Genomic DNA, 19,361 nt, shown 5'->3' with positions numbered 1-19,361 from the left:
CTCCAGGGCTGCCCTCTCCTCTTTCACTGCTCTACTCCTGACACTCTTCCCTCTGAACCTCCCTCTCTTTTTAAAAGAGGGCTCTGCAATCAACTCTTAAATGCTTCCTCCTCTTTTTGGAGGAGAGGAGGTTGATCTTGGAAATTCCTCATAGGGATAATGTGTGCTTATGGTCTAAGTTTGTATGCCACCTACTTTATATATAGTGCATAGTATGTAGTACTGCAAAATAAATGCAGGAACAAATGACTATGTGAGACAAGAGAGTAGGGGACAGAGAGGGTAGGAAGGCCTTCCATGCAAAGATTGCAACCAGAAGGCTTTTCTGGAGTAAGAGCTGAGTGGTCCATTCCTCTGAGTAGACAAACACTTTCTGCTTCAGGTCGAGATTCTGTGTTTAGAACCTTGTTATCAGTGGCTGCTGCGTCTTTCATCAGTGATTGAACACAAAAGTCATGTCTGCATACTTTCATTGAAAGCTATTTTGCTTTGAAACAGAAAATTCTCCTTATAGGGCCCAGAAGTCCATGTATCGTATTTAAAAGTTATAAAGGTAGCTATACAATTGATTATGTTTCATCCTCCACCATCAACAAACACATTTGAAGTTATTGAAAACTGGAAAAATATCAATTGGTAAATATCGATTCAATTGCTACAAATTTAGAAGAGACTGTCATCATAATGATGAATTCTATTTCAAAATAATTTTTCATATTTTAAGAAGTTTTTTTTTTTTTTTCAGGGGATTTTTTTGGACACAGGGTCTCCTTATAGCCAGCCATAGCTGGCCTGGAACTCACTATGTAGACGAAGCTGGCCTCGAAAAGTGCTCTTTCTGTCTCTTTTTTTTTTCCTCAAGAGCACTGGCTACTCTTCTAGAGGGCCCAGGTTGGGTTCCCAGAATGCACAGGGTGGCTAATACTGGTTCCTAACTCCAGTTCTAGGGGCTCCGATGCTCTCTTCTGACCTCTACTGACATTGCACACACACTGTGGTGTACTGTATGCATGCATGCAAAACACTCCACACATGACATGAAAATAAATGAAAAAACAAACAAACAACCAAAATGTAAATTACAACAGCAAAAAGTACATTTGAACACCCATAATGATGAAGTCACAGAGGCAGGCACTCTAGCACTGAGGTACACGTCAGCCTCATTGTTTTTCTGAGCCAATTTATTATTAATATAGGCTTCCTAGACCTCTCCAGCAACCAGTGTGCGAGGAGAGCAGGCTTCTATCCTGCCAGGGGACTACACGAGTTCATATGGACTCTGCAACACTGAATTAGCAGCACTGCAGCAGGGTTTGAAGTCAGTAAAGCAGCCAATAGACACCCTTCAGCCAACTCGCAATCTCTCCTTAGGTGTTGTCCAAATCATACCTCGATACATTTTCCCTAGGAACTACATAAACGCTGCTTTATTTTTACTGACACACCCACAGCCACAGCCTGGCACCTATTGGATCTGGGCCAGTTAGCCCTGACTGCTGTTTGCACAGAGTGGACTACATCTTTTCTCCAGTCTGCACAAGCCCCCTCTTGCTTCCTCCAGACTCTGGCACTTGGCGATGCTAGCCGCGGCGTGAATCCCGGAGGCCCGAGGCGCGGCCAGTTCCGGTTTGGAACGCGGCACCGGACGCAGCACAGGAGTTCTGCATCAGGGATCCTCTGCACCCTAAGCCTCGCAACGGGTTGGGGAGGACCTACCCCGACAGCCCGCAGGCAGGGGGCGTGGCTGGCGCGGGGCATGCCGGGCCCGCGGGTGGGCAGGTGCCTAGGTCGGGTGCGCACTGGTAGGCGGCGGCCGCGCACCCGGAAGAGCCGGTGAACGAGCGAGCGCGCGCAACAGGCGGCCGGCGCTGGCCGCAGCGGTAGGACGCCGGGCCGAGATGGACAAGCTGAAGAGGGTGCTGAGCGGCCAGGACGCCGAAGACCAGAGCGCCCTGTCGGAGGTGCGCGGGGCCGCGGGCGGGGAGGCGGGCGTCGAGGAAACTGCTCCCCGCGGGGCGCAGCCACAGGTGGCCGCCCCAGGTCCTTCCCCGCCGGACAGGGTGGCGCTGGGGCCCTGCCCCGCAGCCGCGGTGCAGGATCTGCACTGGGTCGCTGGGGTTGTTGGGTTGTGGGGTGTCAGAACTTTATACACTTCGCTCACCCAACTCTATGCACATGGCTCGGTAGTTCTGGGGACCGGGACCCATCAGGACGCTGAGTCCTCCCTGCACCCCGGGAGACTCGGGCTTGGCTCCTGATGGCGCTGAAACCTGCCATCCCAGGCGCTGTGTTCTAGAGCCACTCAATGTCTTACTAGTTTTGGATGCTTTCAGCGTTTGTTTTTCTTCTCCTTTTTAAAGACAGGATAACATTTTAGTGGCTCAGCTTCTTCCTTCTGTAAAATGGGGGGTTGGTGATGGTTGAACATGACCATACAACCGTCTTCACCTGGAGACTCGAGTTCCTCTCTAACTTTAATCCATGTTTCTCGTGGTTTTCCCAGTCTGCTGTTCTCTCCCATTTTTGTGGTTGATTTTGTTCAGAGTTTTGTCGGTGCAAAACCTAACTCTCACCTCAAAGAGGATAAGAGATAGTTTATTTTGGAGCCCAGTATGAGAGGCCTGGGAAAAGATTTAGAGTACCCTAAATTCTGTATTCCAACGTCATATCGATTTGATGAAGTTTTTATAGTAACAGAACAAAGAAAGTCATAATTCAAGGCACTTTTCAAATTCATTTTGGAAACACTAAGTAGGTGTTTGCAGCAAAGCAGGAAATCTCAGCTCTAGGCCTCAGATACCAGCTGATGACACTCAGTCTTTTGTTTTGTGGAAACTTGGGTTCTGTTAAGTTAATGTATTCCAAAAGGAATTTTTTATCTGTTAGTCTTAGGGTTAGTTAGGGCTGACACTGAGATGGGCAAGTGGGGTGAGGGGCTGAAGACAGCCCAAGATTAAATTGTAATTAGACTCTGGACCTGTAACATTCCAACTTTCCACAGTCATTGAAGCTCTAGTCAGGTAATCAACCTTGCAAGAAGGTTCAGTTTGAAGGTACAGATTTTTACTGGGAATTTTTGTTCACTTGTTTTGTTTGATAAGGATTCCTCCCCACTCCCCCCAATGAAGTCTCATAATGTAAAGCTTGCTTTTCTGAATTCTTCACCTTTAACATTTAGGAGTCAGATATTAGCGGAGTTGAGGTTTCACTTTTGATATTTCACAACAGTGGGTTCTTTTAAAATGTCCTCTTTATTGATTGGCCAAGCTCAGGAGTAATTTTCATAAGTTCTTAGTTAATTTCTGGCCTCTTGTGAATTTTTGTATGGAACTTCAGATGAGGTCTAAGGAAGTCCAGAGACTTACTTGATCCTCATTATCATGTAAAATAAGTTCCACAGAAGTCAAGAAGCTGTTGTGTAAACTTGAGGCTGAAGAGGAGACAGTGGACAGTGGAACAAGGCTCAAATTATCCATTGAGAAATTTACTGCCAAGTAGTGGTGGACCCTGGAGAATGAGGAGTGCAGCAGCATTTGAAAACAGATGTTGAGTTTTTTTCCCCAAGTGACCAATGCCTGTCTCAGATACACTGAAGGGCATTAATCTCATCTAAGCTCAGGCACACATCTATTTTGGAACGATTATGGGCTTCACTCTTGTCGGAAAATACTGTCATTTTCCTCTTTTCCTAATGAGATTCCTGGTTATGTGCACTATTTGTGGCACTTCCGGAGTCTTCAGCTCCCAGGGATATTTTGTAGTCAACAGGCCTCATTTTCAGGGATGTGTTGGCTTAGTAGTCACTTCTTAGGGTCTGTTTCCTTTAAAGTACTGATAACGTGATCACATTTTCTAGTTTTGAAGCTGGTAAAACTGGAGGATTCTAGTGAAATTCTTGTGTAGTAAGCTGGATGAAGTAGCCTTCAAATATTTTTAATTATATAACTTGCTGGGCATGGTGGCACGCGCCTGTAGTCCCAGCACTTAGGAGGCAGAGGCAGGCTGACCTCTGAGTTCAAAGCCAGCCTGGTCTACATATGAGTTCCAGGCCAGCTGGGGCTACAGGGAGACCCTGTTTCACACCCCCCCAAATTATATAACTGTCAGAAGTCGCCAGAAAATTAAAATTATTATTTTAATGTCAACTATAAAAGTATGAGTGGTTCTGTTTCCTCTGTCTCTCCCAGGCAGCTATAAATTTGGCATGGTCGTTTCTTAATCACAGACAGCCTTGTGATGAGTCTTCTAATTGACATCTCCTCTTCATAATCACACTGTAAGGCCTAGTTTTAGTGAACTTCTTTCTGAAAGTACAGGCCTGATGTTTTCTGGAGAAGTCTGGAAAACATTTTTGGGAAAAGGAAGTTTTGGTATCTTATTTTTTTTTAATAGTTTTTAATTTTATTTTTTATGTGTATGCGTGTATTGCCTGTGTGTAGGTAAGTGCACCCATGTCGTGCAATGCCTGCGGAGGACAGAGGAGGCTGTTGGATCCCCTGGAACTCGAGTTACGGATAGTTATTAGCTGCCTTGTGGGTGCTGGGATTCAAACCTGGGTCTCCTGCAAGAACCACCAGTGTTCTTAACCGCTGAGCCATCTCTCCAGCCCCATGTATCTTTTTTTCTTTTTTGTCTTTTTGAGATAGGGTCTCCCTGTAGTCCCAGCTGACCTGAACTCACTGTGTAGACCAGGCTGGCCTTGAACTCACAACGATCTGCCTGCCTCTGCCTCCCAAGTGCTGGGACTAAAGGCATGCACCACCATGCCTGGCAAAAAGCTGGCTTCAAACTCCAGATCCTCCTGCCTCTGCCTCCTTCAGCAAATCCTACTGGCATGCGCCACCACAACCAGCTATGTATCTTATTTTTTTAAAAGATTTTATTTAGCTGGACATGGCGGCATATTCCTTTAGTCCCAGAGCTTGGGAGGCAGAGGGAAGTGAATCTCTGAGAATGAGGCCAGCCTGGTCTGCATATCTAGTTCCAAGCCAGCTGGGGCTACAGAGAGACCCTGTCTCAGAAAAAAAAAAAATTTTATTTTATGTGCATTTATTTTGCCTGCATGTATGTAAGTGTACCATGTGCATGCCTGGTGCCCATAGAGGCCAGAAGCGGGTGTTGGATCCCCTGGAAAGGGAGTTAAGGATGGGTATTAGCTGCCATGTGGGTACTGGGAACTGGACCTAGATCCTCTGGAAGAGCAGTCAGTGCTGTTAACCATTGAGGCACTTCTCCAGCTCCCTTAGTCTTCCCTTAGTATGCAGGAATAAAGCAATACTTCTTTCTCACCTGCTGGTTGCTAGTCCCGCCTCCCTGCACAATCCTTAGCTTTACTGCTTGGCAAGAGTCTCTCTTCCCTCCACATCCTGGAATCAAAGGGACCTTTGTGCGAGATTGCTAGTCAGACAGCTCGTGAGCACATTCCTGACCAATTCTACCAGGTATTGTTTTAGCTGTTTTGAGAAAAAAACCCTGTGCTTGTAATTTCCAGAAACCACAGTGTACAGATATTTTCCATCAATTGAATTTGTTTTCATAAATTGATTAAAAAAAAGTGTTTTCTTCCTTTGAGTCCAGTTAGAAGTGGAATAACTGCTTCCTCTTTCATGACTGAGTGTAAAAGAACACACGTACAGCAGAAAACACTGGTGAATTAGTCTCTGCTCTGCCCGTTGCGACCCCCCTGCCACATGTAGCATTTGGATGAATTCAGTTTGAGAGACTTGTAGGACCAAAGTGTTAATCCTCTTGTCTGAAGGTGGAAACTAGAAACATGTTTTTGGCAGAAACTTTCTGTTGCTGGTGATTTTTAATTTCTACAAAGGCTGGAATCTCCTTGTCCTCCTGTAGCATTCTTATGTAGCAAGGAATGCCAATGCTAATTCCAGTTCTATAGTTTATGGTTTATCTTCCTAAAAAAATAGAAAAACAGGGCTGGAGAGATAGCGGTTAAGAGCACTGGCTGCTCTTACAGAGAACCCAGGTTCTGTTGATGGCACCCACGAGGTGGTTAACAAATATAACTCCGGCTCCAGGGGACCTGGTGCCCTCTTCCAGCCTCTGCAGGCATAGCATGCACATGGTGCACTTACGTGCATGCAGGCAAAACACTCATACACATAAAATAAAAACAAGCAAATTTTTTTTTAATAGAAAAAGGTTGAATTTTTGGAATATCTCTGGTGATGCCTACTAGTGCTTAGGCAACAAATCTGATTGCTTTGCTACTCTTTTGTCTGTTCCTGTATCTTGGTTGTTTTCACCCTGGCAAAGTAAATTTCTTTGGTGCTTGCATGGTTGAGAAGAGTGGGAGCTGTTCATTTTATTCTGCCCTTCATAGGAAGTTAGGTGCATTAGTCAAAAGAGGTCTGATTTGATTGTCTTGGGCCCTCTAAAACCTGGTAACAAAGGATTCCATGGTTATTTTAGAGCTGGGGGAGTTTTAAGAAACAGACTCTTAGCAGGAGTGTCTGTGTGTGTGTGTGGCAGGGGAATTGGTGCACACCTTTAATCCCAGCACTCAGGAGGCAGAGACTGGTGGATCTCTGAGATCGAGGCCAGCCTGGTCTACATAGCAAGTTCCAGGCCAGCTAGGGCTACAGGAAGACCTTGTCTCAAGGAAAAAAAAAAACAAAAAAAAAAAAAAAAGAAAAAGGATTCTTCAAGGTGGACAGGTGGCTTCTGCACAAAACACATGACTCAGCTGTCAGGTCCTTACGCTGTACTGAGTGCCCTTTTGAGGTACTGGGTATGGAACCCAAAGCTTTGCTCATGCTAGGCAAGTACTCTACCCCTAGACTGTCCCATCCCTAAGTGCGTCTTCTCTGCAGGGGTGGACTCTGCCCCAGGCTTCTTTAGATGCTTTGTGTGTGCATGTGTGGTATTGCAGTGCCAATACATGTGACTGTGTGCAAGTGGGGAGAGAACCCATTTTGGATGACCAAAATGCTTTCCTCTTGGCTGGAGATTAAACCTTTCAACAGTAGTCCCTGTCAAGCCTGGGTAGCCTTTTAGTCCTTCTCTTTAAGTTTCTAGTTTGACAGGTTGGAACAGGTCCTTCAGCTGGGGCAGTCAGGGCTGAGGGAGTACCCTGTACAACTAACTACCTTCCTCTGCCAGTCAGGTGGTAATGTAATAGGCTACTTTGCTTATTTTGTCAGGCTGTACTGCCCACACAAGGGGTTTCCTGGATGTATAAATGCTGGCCTGGATGTAGTGCTTGGCTTTCTGGCATTGTCCTGTGTCCATCTGGGGGCAGTGGTGCCCTCTTGCATCAGATGGACAACCCAGAAAGGTTTCTGATGCAGAGACTTGTCCTCATTGATATGGGAAAGAACCATTGAGATCTGCTTGTGGGCTTTTCCATTCAGTAGAGCTTTTCAGGAGATCTTGGCTTCCTTTGGACTTTGCCCTGAGGAGGCATTAGTCATGGTGGCAGAGAATCAGGAACAGGGTAGTAATTAGTTAGCTAGCATCTGGCAGACCCTGGGTGACTTGGCTGGTGCTAGCACCCTATAAGTACCACCATCTTCACTGAGATCAGGTATCAGGGATGAGTCCTGGTAAGTGTGGCCTTTTCTCTCTGAGGTCCCAGCATGCTGTGCTGCAGTTGAGCTAGTGGAGGTAGGAGAGCATGGACATTGGACCAAACTGTTTGATTGCCCTGCCCTTATCTTCCCCGATGACCCAGGTCCTGCCTGGTGGAGCTCTGTCTTTCCACGTGTAGTCCTGCCTGCTGGGCTGTAGTAAGACTTTGGGCTGTTGTTGTAGTTTGCTTCCCTAATGCTGTGATAAACCTCAGGACCAAAAGCAACTTGAGGAGGAAAGTTTATTTTAGAATACAGGTTTCAGTCTATCATCAAGGGAGTCAGGACAGTAGCTCAAACAGGAACCTAGGGGCAGAGACTGAAGCAGTGACCATATGGGAATGCTGCTTACTGGCTTGTTTCCCCTGGATTGCTCAGATACCTTTCTTATATATAGCAGGCCCACCTGCCTAGGGATGGCACCACCTACAGTGGGCTGGGCCCCCTGCAACTATTACCAATCAAGAAAATGCCTTACAGACTGTTTGGTCTGTGGCCTATTGGATGGAGGAAATTTCTCAACTGAGGTTCCCTCTTTCTAGGTGTCTATAGTTTGTGTCAAGTAGACAAAACTTACTGGGACAATTGCCCCTTTGTCAGCTTGACACACAAACACATCACTATTAAACCATAACTTTCTTGTTTATCCTCAGGATCTCATGTCAATACCACAATTTAAAATAATACAACTTTTAAAGTTCCACAGTCTTTTTAAAAATTTCAAACTTAAGTCTTTTTAAAAATACTCAAAAGTTTCTAACTGAAGGCACTTGTAAAATAAAAATTTTCTTATTTCAAAAGGGAAAAATCAGGCACACTTAAGCAAAACCCAAGTCCAGCAGTATAACTCAGTGTCTAAAGGCTTCAGAGACTTGGGCTTTGGCTCTGCCATCTGTAGCACACACAGCTTGTTCCCAGGGCTCAAGCTGGCTCCACTCCACACCTGCTCCTGGTGGATGTCCCATGGTCCTGGAGTATATCCTAATATCCTGGAGCCTCCACTGAAACTGAGGCTGCATCTTCACCAATGGCCTCCTAGCCTTTGTGCCAGGGAATCCTACCCAGCCAAATGGAGCTAAGCCTCAGCTTCTCTTCATAACCCCTCTAATCTCGAGTTGTCCACTACAACTGGGCTGCACCTTCACCAGTGGCCTCTCCTGGCCCCTCATGGTGCCAGGCCTTGGCTGCTCTCCACGACCCTGTTGTGCCTTAAAAGTTAGCACCATGTGGGAGACTCTTACACATTGTCAGGTTTACCTTCCAGCTTGAGATGCAACCTTGAACCCTTCAGGATCTGGAGGAAATAGTTCCTAGAAGATTTCACCTCAGTGGTTCTAGTCTCTTATAATAATCTGCTGATTCTCAGCCCCAGCTAGCCAACATCCGTTGTTCTAGTAAAGCAAAAAAGGTTTCACTTTCATGGATTCTTAATTTAAAAAATGTATCACACAAATGGACTTGATAGTCTTTGAAGGATTTGCAAACTTCTTTCTGAAACTGCAAAAGCCAGGCCTACCATTGCTCTCAGCGCTGTCTTCCGAGTTCCTATAACAGCTCATTAAACTGAACACTCAGTGGTTTTTGCAGACAAAGCTCCAAAATCCCCCACCTTCTTCCCCCAAAACAACATGGTCAGGTCCATCACAGCAAGATTCTCACTCTGGTACCAATTTCTGTCCTAGTTTGGTTTCTGTTGCTATGGTAAAATACTATCCTAAAGCAACTTGGGGAGGAAAGGGTTTATTTTATCTTACAGCTTACAGTCCTTCATCAAGGGTAGCCAAGGCAGGTGCTTGAAGCAGAATCCATGGAGAAACGCAGCTTACTGACTTGCTCCACTGGCTTCTTCAGCTGCTTTTCTTATGTAGCCGGGCCTACCTGCCCAGGGACAGTACCACCCACAGTGGGCTGGGTCCTCTTACATCATTTGTCAGTTAAGAAAATGCTTCACAGACATGGCCACAGGCCAATCAGATGGAGATAATTAATTCCTTAGCAGTCTGGCTCGGTCAGGTTGACGACTAATCAGCACGGCCACGTGCAGCTTTGCTGGCCTGCCTCCCTGCTTGTACTTGAGGCAGGAAGCCTCCACCTCTGGGGATGCCCCACCAGAGGCTTAGTAAACTGTCAGCTGCTGGAGGGAAGAGTTGGGCCTGGACAGGAGTTGTAGCTCTGAGAGGAGCTGAATGCCCTGTCTTCCTGTACCTGTCAATGTGTGGGATTTTGTATGTATTTCCTTCCTTAGTGGGTATTAACACCATTTCTTTCTTTTTTAAAAAAATATTTTATTGAGCTGGGTGTGGTGGTGCATGCCTTTAGTCCCAGCACTTGGGAGGTAGGGGCAGGTGGATCTCTGTGAGTTAAGGCCGGCCTGGTCTATATAGTAAGTTCCAGGCCAGCTAGGGCTACAGGGAGACCCTGTCTCAAAAAAACAAAGACCGAAAAAAAAATAGTAATAATAAAGTAAAAAAAATTTTTTTTAAATATTTTATTGAGAGAGAGAGACAGACAGAGACATGTGGAGGCCAGAGGACAAATATGTAATTTTTGCTTTGATGTTTCAGATTGTGGAAGCGTCGTCATTAAGTTGGGGCACCAGAATTAAAGGCTTCATTGTGTGTTTTGTTATCGGAATCCTCTGCTCACTGCTGGTAAGATCCCTTCTGTCCACTGGCTTTGTGCTGCTCTGCTGTATTCTCTCCCTGTTGCCCACTTCATTTTCTCTTTTGCTGTTCATTAAAATGCATGGAAAGGGGAGGAGATGGGAGGCAGGGAGGGCGGTGGGCTCCTCAGGGCTCCCTGTGTGAGCTCTTAGTTGTGTGGCTCTAGTGGGAGAGGGGGTCGCTCCACTCATGCGCAAATGCTCTGTGTTCCCCTTCTAGGGTACTCTTCTGCTGTGGGTGCCCGGGAAGGAACTCAGGCCCTTTGCAGTGCTTTACACCTTGGGTAACATCTCATCAATCGGGAGGTAACCTTTCTTTTCCCCCCCATTTTTTACAACCTTGCTGTTCAATAGATGGGAAAATGGATGTGGATTGTGTTGGATGGAAGGGAAGAAGGATAGAGTAGTTTTTTTTGTTTTTTTTTTTGGTCTTTTTGAGACAGGGTCTCCCTGCAGCTCCAGCTGCGTGGAACTCACTCTGTAGAGCAGGCTGGCCTCGAACTCACAGAGGATCTGCCTGTCTCTGCCTCCCGAGTGCTGGGATTAAAGGTGTGCGCCACCATGCCAGGCTAAGGATAGAGTAGTTTTAAGGACTTGGGAAGAGACGAGGTAGTTGGAATCCATTATATTCATAGCCCATTATTTCAAAACATCTTATATCTTAGTTTATCCTTGAAACACCCCAGGGAGAAACCAGGGAATGTGCCACTGCTGTGCTTTTCCGTATACTGCATTCTCCAAGGCTTACAGTACAGCCCCAACCCCACCCCCCTTGTCAGAGGCTGTCAGAGGCTTAGTTGCAGCTTCTGAAAGGGTCACCAGTGGCTGTAAGTGAAACTGGTTATTGGTTATCATTTAGTATCTGGCCATCGTGGACTTGAGAGTGAGCTCCTACGGCAGGGTACCCATTGAGTGCTTTCTGGAGGTGGATAGCCATTCCCTGTACTTCAGGCACAGAGATACCAGAGCTACTCCTGTTCATTCTGATACCTGACCACACCTGTGCCTCCAGTGGCTAGTGCTGGCCTGACTTCTTTAGAATGGCCTTTGGGAACCTGAACTCTGTCATCTTTCCTCTACCTTCCTTCTCCTTTCCCTGGAGAGTCTTGGGGAGGAGGTTGTCTAAGTTCTCCTATGCCCGATGATTATGCAGTAAGATTTACTGTTGTTTTTTCTTAGCTGTCTCTATATCCCTGTGGCTGTTTGCCCTTTACTGATTGATTTTGTGCTCACTGGGTAAGCATGATCATACTCTGGACACAGGAGACTACAAAACACAGGTATCCTAGAGCTTGCTAGTCAGCCAGGCAGAGATGTAAACTGATGACACAACATACTGTGGGAAGGGAAGAAATGCTTTGAGGGGGCTGACATGACCTGACTTGGAGTCAGGGAGAGATTCCTATAGAAGGTCTCAGCTGTGGTCCATCTCCTCACCTGAATCCCTCCACCTCCTTTATTGCTTCCCCTCCAGTTTTCCTCTGAACTGTGGAGCTTCATTTATAGCCTCTTGGGTGGCTCTTTGTCCCCTCTCTGTGGATGGAATCCAAGTGCCTCAGCATGTACACAGGCAAGGCCCTTTGAGATCTGGCCTCACCCCGTCCCACTCCTCAGCCAGGCTGCACTTCTAGAGTCTCTCCAAACATGCAAAAATCTTTCTCAGGCCTTTTTTTTTCTGCCTGAAGTGCCGCCCCATCTCTTCTTCCCAGTTTGGCAGTTATTTGCTCATTTGTCAAAACATGGCTCAGATGTCAACACCTCTGTGACTTTCCTGATTACCTTCTCCCTGGAACTGGTGATTTCCTTTGTGGCTCCTTCAGTCCCATCTATGCTTAGGTGACAGCACAAGTAGCATTTTATTGCAATGACTTGCTCACACTGTCTGAGCCACTTGACAAAGGTTTGTGTCTCACTTAGTCCTCACTGGTACCCAAACTCTGTGTCTGCCTGGAATAAGCAGTTGGTTGAATGTATGATCTGGGGTCCCACCTTTTTTTTTTTTTTTTTTTTTTTTAAGTTTTTTTGAGACAGGGTCTCTCTGTAGCCCCAGCTGGCCTGGAACTCACTATTTAGACCTGGCTGGCCTTGAACTCACAGAGATCCGCCTGTCTCTGCCTCCCAAGTGCTGGGATTAAAGGTGTGCACTGCCACGCTTGGCATGGTCCCACCTTCTTAAGAGTTTGGGTTTTTAGTGAGATGCTGGCCCTCAGAGATGTCTGATGTTGTCTCTGAAGCCATCTCATATACTAGCTTTTGTGGGCTTGTTTTGGGTAGACAGTGTGGGTCAAATGTATAGTCTAGATTGAACATAATTATACAGATGTGCTGCTTAGTCCAAAAGAGCCCTTCAGCAAATCTTAATGGGACGAACACTTCATAGCATGATAGAAGGAAATAATAAAAGGAGCAAATTGTTATTTCCTGGGTGTTACTAGGCATTTCTGGCTTTTCTGCCTGCCTCTGGCTCCCAAGTGCTGGGATTATAAATGTGCACTACCACACCTTTATTTTTTTTTTTGGTCTTTTTTGAAATGGTCTCCCTGTAGCCCCAGCTGGCCTGGAACTCACTATGTAGACAGGCTGGCCTGCTCTGCCTCCCAAGTGCTAGGACTACAGGACCACGCCCAGCTGCTACATTTGATTTATAAGACTAGCCTTGACTGTTGCTTCTTACTCTTACTCTGTTAGGTAAAGAAATCTCTGAGCGTGGACACTTGAGTTCAGAAAGCAGCCTTGACTTCAAGCTGCAGTTTAACCTCAAAGAGGGGCAGACGTAAAAATTATTTTGTCATTGACTGCTCAGTAGTTAGTGCCATCTGCTGGTTTGCTTGTTCTGAATATTGGCTGCAGTGAGCGCCCACTGCATGTCACGTGACATTTCTTCAGGAGCCAGGAAATGTGACTTAAACCTGGTCCTGGTACTTGATGTGTTAGGTGTGGGCCTGCTTCATTTGTGGTCACTCTCTCCTACTAGCTAGCTCTCTCGTTCCATTCATACAGAAGGCATGCCAGGGATGCCTTTCAGCATTGATGGCGGTGAGTACTAGCACTTTGGGTTCTTAGCTGTGTGATCTTGAATAAGTAGATTAGCCTTTTGTTCTCATGTCTCTGAAATAACTAATAAGACCTAGCTCAGAGCTGAGGCAGGGATGAAATGGATAACACCTGGTCTTTAGCAAGCATTCAGCAGTAGATGTTACTCGTATCATTGAAGTTCTTTCCTGGAGATTAGGAAAAAAAAGTGTTCCACTTTTTCACATAACCAGTCTTAAGCCTGTAGGGTATGTTTTTGTTTCTTAAATTATGTGAGTTTTCTAGTTGGCTTGTTTCCATGGGTCAGTTGTCACAAAGGCAGAGTAGTACCTCAGAGAAATGGATCGTGTGAGTGGCTCTAGAGAGAGGCCCACATGCATATACAGTCCAGCTCCATCCCTTATTAGTTGGGTGGCCTTGGTTGTGTAACCCCTGGCTTTTTCTTCCTCTCTAAAATAAGCATACTAATTGTCCCTGCTTCATAGCTCCTTGATGGATTAAATGAGGGCAGTGCATAAAAGTCCCATAAGTTCAGTGCCTGGCCCAAAATAAGAGCTGTTCAGATGGTAGCTATTAATGCTACTCCTATGATTGCCACAGGAGCTATTGGGAAGTGACTTGGTGTGTCTCCTGTGACTGGTCTTAAGAGCTTGTGTGTGTTTGCCTCTTAGCACCATCTTCCTCATGGGACCAGTAAAACAGCTGAAGCGCATGTTTGAGCCCACGCGTCTGATTGCAACAATCCTAGTGTTGGTGAGTAAGAACTGCACTTGAAGATGGGAGTCTTTCTTTTCCTTTTTTAACTTAGGTATTAAACACAGGGCCTTGTGCATGCTAGGTAAATACTCTACCACTGAGGTGGTATCTAGTATCTGTTTTAAGACAGGGTCTTGATAAATTGTTTTGAGATGGCCTTGAACTCAGAATCCTCTTCTCTTACCCTCCTGAGTGCTGGAATTGGAGGTGTTTTTTTTGCGACCTACCTAGTCTGGCATGACTCCCTATGTATATCAGGCTGACCTTCAACTCACAGAACAGATCTCTTCCACCTATCTCTGCCTCCCAAGGGCTGGGCTTAAGGCTGTGTACTGTCACACCCAGCCCCACATATGGGAGTTCTTATTTCTATCATATCAACTCAGACTACCTCTCTCTTTGACCCAATCATCCATACAGCTGTCAAAATCAATCCAGACCCCATTCTCTGGATTAGTATTATGAAATGGACAACTTGATTGACATTTTTTTAGTTTTAGTTTGTACACATCTCTGTTTTTTTTTTTTTTTTTTTTGGTTTTTTTTAGAAAGGGTTTCCCTATAGCCCCAGCTGGCCTGGAACTCACTATGTAGACCAGGCTGGCCTCTAACTCACAGAGATCCACCTGCCTCTGCCTCCCAAGTGCTGGGATTAAAGGCATGCACTAGCATGCCTGGCTTTAGTTTGTATACATCTCACTTATTCATGTAGGTATGTCCTCTAAGGCCATGATCAGGTTTGTTCTTTATGTCCTTTCAGAGCACAGTGCTGGACACAGAGAATGTTTAGGGCACATTGATTAAGTAACTACTCTTATGGATGAGTGGAGATGAAAGGCATGGCTGGTGGCTGGAGCACCAATTGTTTTTTTTCTAGGCTCAGATGTAGGTGGTTTGACAACTCCCTGATGGAAAGAACTTTCTAAGAAAGGACATAGTGAAGTATCAGGTGACAGGTAAACAGATAACTGACTTGCTGGCTGTGAGGCTGACATCTCATGTTGACCTTTGTCCTCACACCTTTTCTACTCCAGAGACTAGTGTTTGCAAGAGTTGAATTACAGAATACAAGTTTGTGTTCTGTAAAATACAAAATACAAAGGGTTGTGTTCAGCTTTTGTGTTGAATGAAAGGACAGATGATTGTATGACTGGTCCAGATAGGTACTTTTATTGCTGGCCAGTCAGGGAAAACTTCAAAGTGGAAGAACATCCATCTCCTTCCCTTCCCTTCTGTTTTGGTCTTTTTCAGACAGGGTCTCCCTGTAGTCCCAGCTATCCTGGACTTCCCCTTCCCCTTCCAGTGTTGAACTCACAGAGACCACCTGCCTCTGCCTCCTTAGTGCTGGGATTGAAGGCATGAGCTAGCACACTCAGCCTGCATCTTTTTTAATCTGCAAGTTTTTATTGTCTAGTTTGAATTTTTTTGTGTATGCGTGAGACATGGATGGTGAAGTGGGTTTGAAATACATTGTATTAATTAATGTCTCCTCTCTTTCCCTAGTTGTCTTTTGTGCTTACCCTATGTTCTGCCTTTTGGGTAAGTGTGGACTGTAATTTTTCATGATGTTTTTAGTTTATACCGCTTGTCACACACTTTTCTATAACCATATCATTTTTCTTTTAGTGGGAAAAGAAGGGACTTGCCCTCATCTTCTGCGTGTTGCAGTCTTTGGCCTTGACATGGTAAAGTATCCTTTAGAGCAGTCTGTATACCCCCCCTTCCATCCCCCAATTCATGCAGTCAAAGGAGATAAAACCCATCTGTTGTGGGTAGGAGGGTTAGAAAAACACAGAAGCTCTTCAATTGAAGAGTTGCCAAGAAGTTGGGCTTCATAAGTCAGGCAGTTGACTCAGCCCACTGCCAACAGATGGCATTAGTGGTCACCAGAGGCTCTTCATTTGCAGCTGCAGCATTTTTGCTGAGCTCATGGTTGTGAGAGGTACAAATGTTATTCAGTCACTCATGTCCCCTAAGTGCAAGGACAACAAAAGGACTGTAAAGGCTGAGTCAAATAGACATTAACAGAAGAGGAGGGTGGCAAGAAAAGCAGTTTGTTAGACTTGTGGTGGAATGACGCATTTAGCAAAAGGGAAAAGGGGGAACTATCAGCTGGAGCTGAGGAGCAGTAGCCGATGAGATGAAAAACCATGTGGATGTGGGATCAACATATGCACTGGCAGCTTGTTGGCTTTTGGAAATTTCGGGTGAAGACTAGGAAATTATAATTCAAGGGACAAGTATAGTAAGAGGGCTATCAGAAACATGATTTTTTCCAAGCCATGAATGGGACTGGGGATTCTTGACTATTATAAACCTGTGTACAACTTCTGAGGGAGAAGGATGCTGGCACGTGTGTAATTGGAGACGTTTCTGTGCTGCTTTGACATGTCCTTGGGTGGTGATGTCTGCCGGAATAATTTTAGTATAGGTGTAACTATGCAATCTTGGGATAGAAATGTCTGCTAGGATGCAGAGAAAAGAGAGGCCTGTGGCATTTTAAGCTTCTCAGGACCAGTGAACCCCTGTTTAGTAGAAATGGATCTTGAGAATGTAAGCTCGATCCCCTTTTTCCCCATCAATTTTGATACTTCAAACTTTGAAGAAATATGCTGTCAAACTGTCTTTCAGAATTACCATGTCCATAAGTAAATGAGCTTGTGTATGTGGAAGGTAGAAGAGAAGGAATGATTGATGTTGCCATAGATGCTGCAAGGGCCTGGTTTGATGGCTTATGTTTAATTTTGCCTTTCTTTGGGGTGCAGAAATTGGTAGCTACATATACAAGGCTCTTTGCTTATAAAGTGATTGAAGCTAGTTTCAAGGAGTTAACATTTGAGTGAGCTCAGGTTTGATTTCCCTTGAACACTGATGTGACTGTTTGCTTCTCTTAAGGCTGATCAACTTACATTCTAGCTGACACACAGGCCTGGTTATTTAGAGTTGTGGAGCCTCTACCCTGCATAGTTTTCCTTCTGGGCAGTGTGACTGAGTGATTGAACTGGGTCACTGAGATATCTTTGCTTGGGTTCTTGAAACACTGTAGTGTAGTCTTGGTACATTGTCATCTATAGTCAGTTGTGACTTTTTTTTAATTAGTGGGGGCAGAACAGAAAACTGATCTCACCTGTGTTTAAGTAAAATTCTGTTGAGGATTTCTAAAGTGTTGGAACATAACTATTTTGGATTTTATTTGCAGTTATCTGAAAATGGGACTCCGATGCCTATGGCTATCTAGAATCTGCCTATTTGAGGTGACCACTGCTAGCTCATTTGGTTAAAGCAGTACCTTGGAGAGGCTCATGTCAGAGCAGTTATTGTCATATGGGTCTTTGTGCCACCTACTTATATATTAGAATGTTTATGCAATGTGTATATACACATGAGACAGGAGCTGTCAGGATAAATCATTGAGTGCTCTTGGAGCTCAGGAGCATTCTACTGGGGAATTTTCCACTCCCTTCATTAAATTTTTTTTTTTTCCTTGTAGGTATAGCCTTTCCTTCATACCATATGCAAGGTAAGACTGTATTTGAAAATAGGTTTTCTGTCCCTTGTGGATGTTGATGTGTTTCCATAGGTCCTTTAGTTTGGAGAGTTTAGTTTCAGAGTACATGTTATTTTATTTATCTTTACTAAAATTCTTTGAACCAAATAGGTACAGGTTATGTATCTGTTTTATAGATTAGTGTGTTAAGGGCCACCCCTTTACTCAGTGTCATTATTCAACTAGTGATGTGTGTTGAGAGTCAGACCGTGAGTTCCTGCTGTTTTGGACATTCTAATATAAAGTACATTGATGTACATTAGCACCTTAAAAAAATCTGCAGCTTTTAGATGTTATTTTTAAAGGTGAATATCAGTTTAATATCACTGAACAAGAGAGATAGGGTCCTCAGTTTATGCTTGATTTCTTACAGTATCCTACTCAAAAAAGCTTCAACACAGTATACTAAGGGAAAGCGGGACCAGAGCTTCCTAATTAGCGGTATGAGCTTGGGTCACTGTTGACCACTGAGGCTCCAGATGAAGCATTGTTAACTCCCATGGGTGGAGCTGGCTCTTCTCCAGAGACATGGGGGTTTGTTACATAACCACTTTCAATGGTGGGCCTTTCAAAATCAGCCTAGGATCTTTGCCTCTGACTCTGTTCTAATGCAGCCACTCAATTTCCTTTTTTCTCTCATGTTATCTATTAAATTAAAATTCTTTTCCATAATTGTGTTGAGGGAATGAATAATTATGCAAAGACTGGGAAAGAGGGAGTGCAGTCTTATACATCCTAGGTCTTCTGTTTGAAGTCTTCTTCCACATTCTAGGTCTTCTGTGAACCTAACAAGCCCATCAAGTGTAGCTTTGTGCAGAGCTCCTAGAACTTAACAGTTGTGAAATACTGTATATAGACCTTGATGTGTGGGGCAGGAAGGACTTACTCTGAGAAGAATATGGGCAGGGAATGTCCTGGGAGCTAGATTTTATGTGAAATAAGCTAGGGTCTGCCCTGTCTGAGCATCTCGTGAGGTACTTATCACCTTGGCAACATTTTGAATGTATCTTGGTGCCTAAACCAGCTACATAATTTGTTAGGCCCAGTGCAAAAAGGAAATGTGGGCTTCTTGTTTTAATATGATTAATCTCAAGATGGTGACATCAAAATATTAAACCAAGGTGGACCCTACTAAGTACAGAGCCCAGGACTGTCATGGGGTTCGGACTCATCTGGACTGGCATGTACGAATGATGGAAATTATGTTGTTCTTTTTTTGTTTTAATTTTATGTATATGAGTGTTATGCTTGCCTGTGTGTAAGTGTACCCATGCCGTGCAGTGGTGGATAGAAGAAGGCGTTGGATCCCTTGGGACTGGAGCTACGGAAGGTTGTTAGTTGCCACGTGGGTGCTGGGATTTGAAACCAGGTCTTCAGTGAGAAGAGTCAGTGCTCTTAACCGCTGAGCCATCTCTCCAGCCCCAATGTAGTTCTTTTCGAACTTGTGGGCTTTCTGTGCTAAGCAGATGGAAAATTCATGTAGTAGGGAGGGAATCACAAAGTGAGGTTTTGCCTCCATGTGTGGCTTCTAGAATAGCTTTTCCCACAGTGTTCCACACACAGTGATCATAGGTTGAAAAGGTTCTCACGCCAAGTAGGTGTGCGAAATAGGGTAAGTAAAATTAGGTAGGCTCTGACTGCCCAGCTTTCCAGATTCTTTAATGTATTGTGGGACCTGGCAGGAGGACATGTACTTGGCCATTAAAACCTTATTTCACAGAGTACTTTTGGGATGTCAGTATGCAGTATGTCTATTTTTTTTTTTTGTCTTTTT

General features: G+C 44.8%; 1 protein-coding gene across 1 annotated transcript in view; it reads left to right on the top strand.

Moving 5' to 3' along the window:
- Positions 1-1,681: 1,681 nt before the first annotated feature.
- Positions 1,682-19,361, top strand: part of Sft2d2 (SFT2 domain containing 2) — a 24,688-nt gene continuing 7,008 nt past the window's right edge. The window contains exons 1-7 of the mRNA XM_008824915.3: positions 1,682-1,964; positions 10,154-10,240; positions 10,472-10,557; positions 13,956-14,037; positions 15,544-15,579; positions 15,667-15,725; positions 17,531-17,560. Of these exons, the coding sequence (XP_008823137.1) occupies positions 1,902-1,964; positions 10,154-10,240; positions 10,472-10,557; positions 13,956-14,037; positions 15,544-15,579; positions 15,667-15,725; positions 17,531-17,560 (443 nt within the window). The 5' untranslated portion in view covers positions 1,682-1,901. The remainder of the gene's footprint in view (positions 1,965-10,153; positions 10,241-10,471; positions 10,558-13,955; positions 14,038-15,543; positions 15,580-15,666; positions 15,726-17,530; positions 17,561-19,361) is intronic.

Source organism: Nannospalax galili, unplaced genomic scaffold (assembly GCF_000622305.1).
Source record: "Nannospalax galili isolate Female #2095 unplaced genomic scaffold, S.galili_v1.0 scaffold1189, whole genome shotgun sequence".
NCBI classification, from domain to species: Eukaryota; Metazoa; Chordata; class Mammalia; order Rodentia; family Spalacidae; genus Nannospalax; species Nannospalax galili.
Note: the sequence above shows the minus strand (reverse complement) of the source record. Positions and strands in the feature narration are given on the sequence as shown.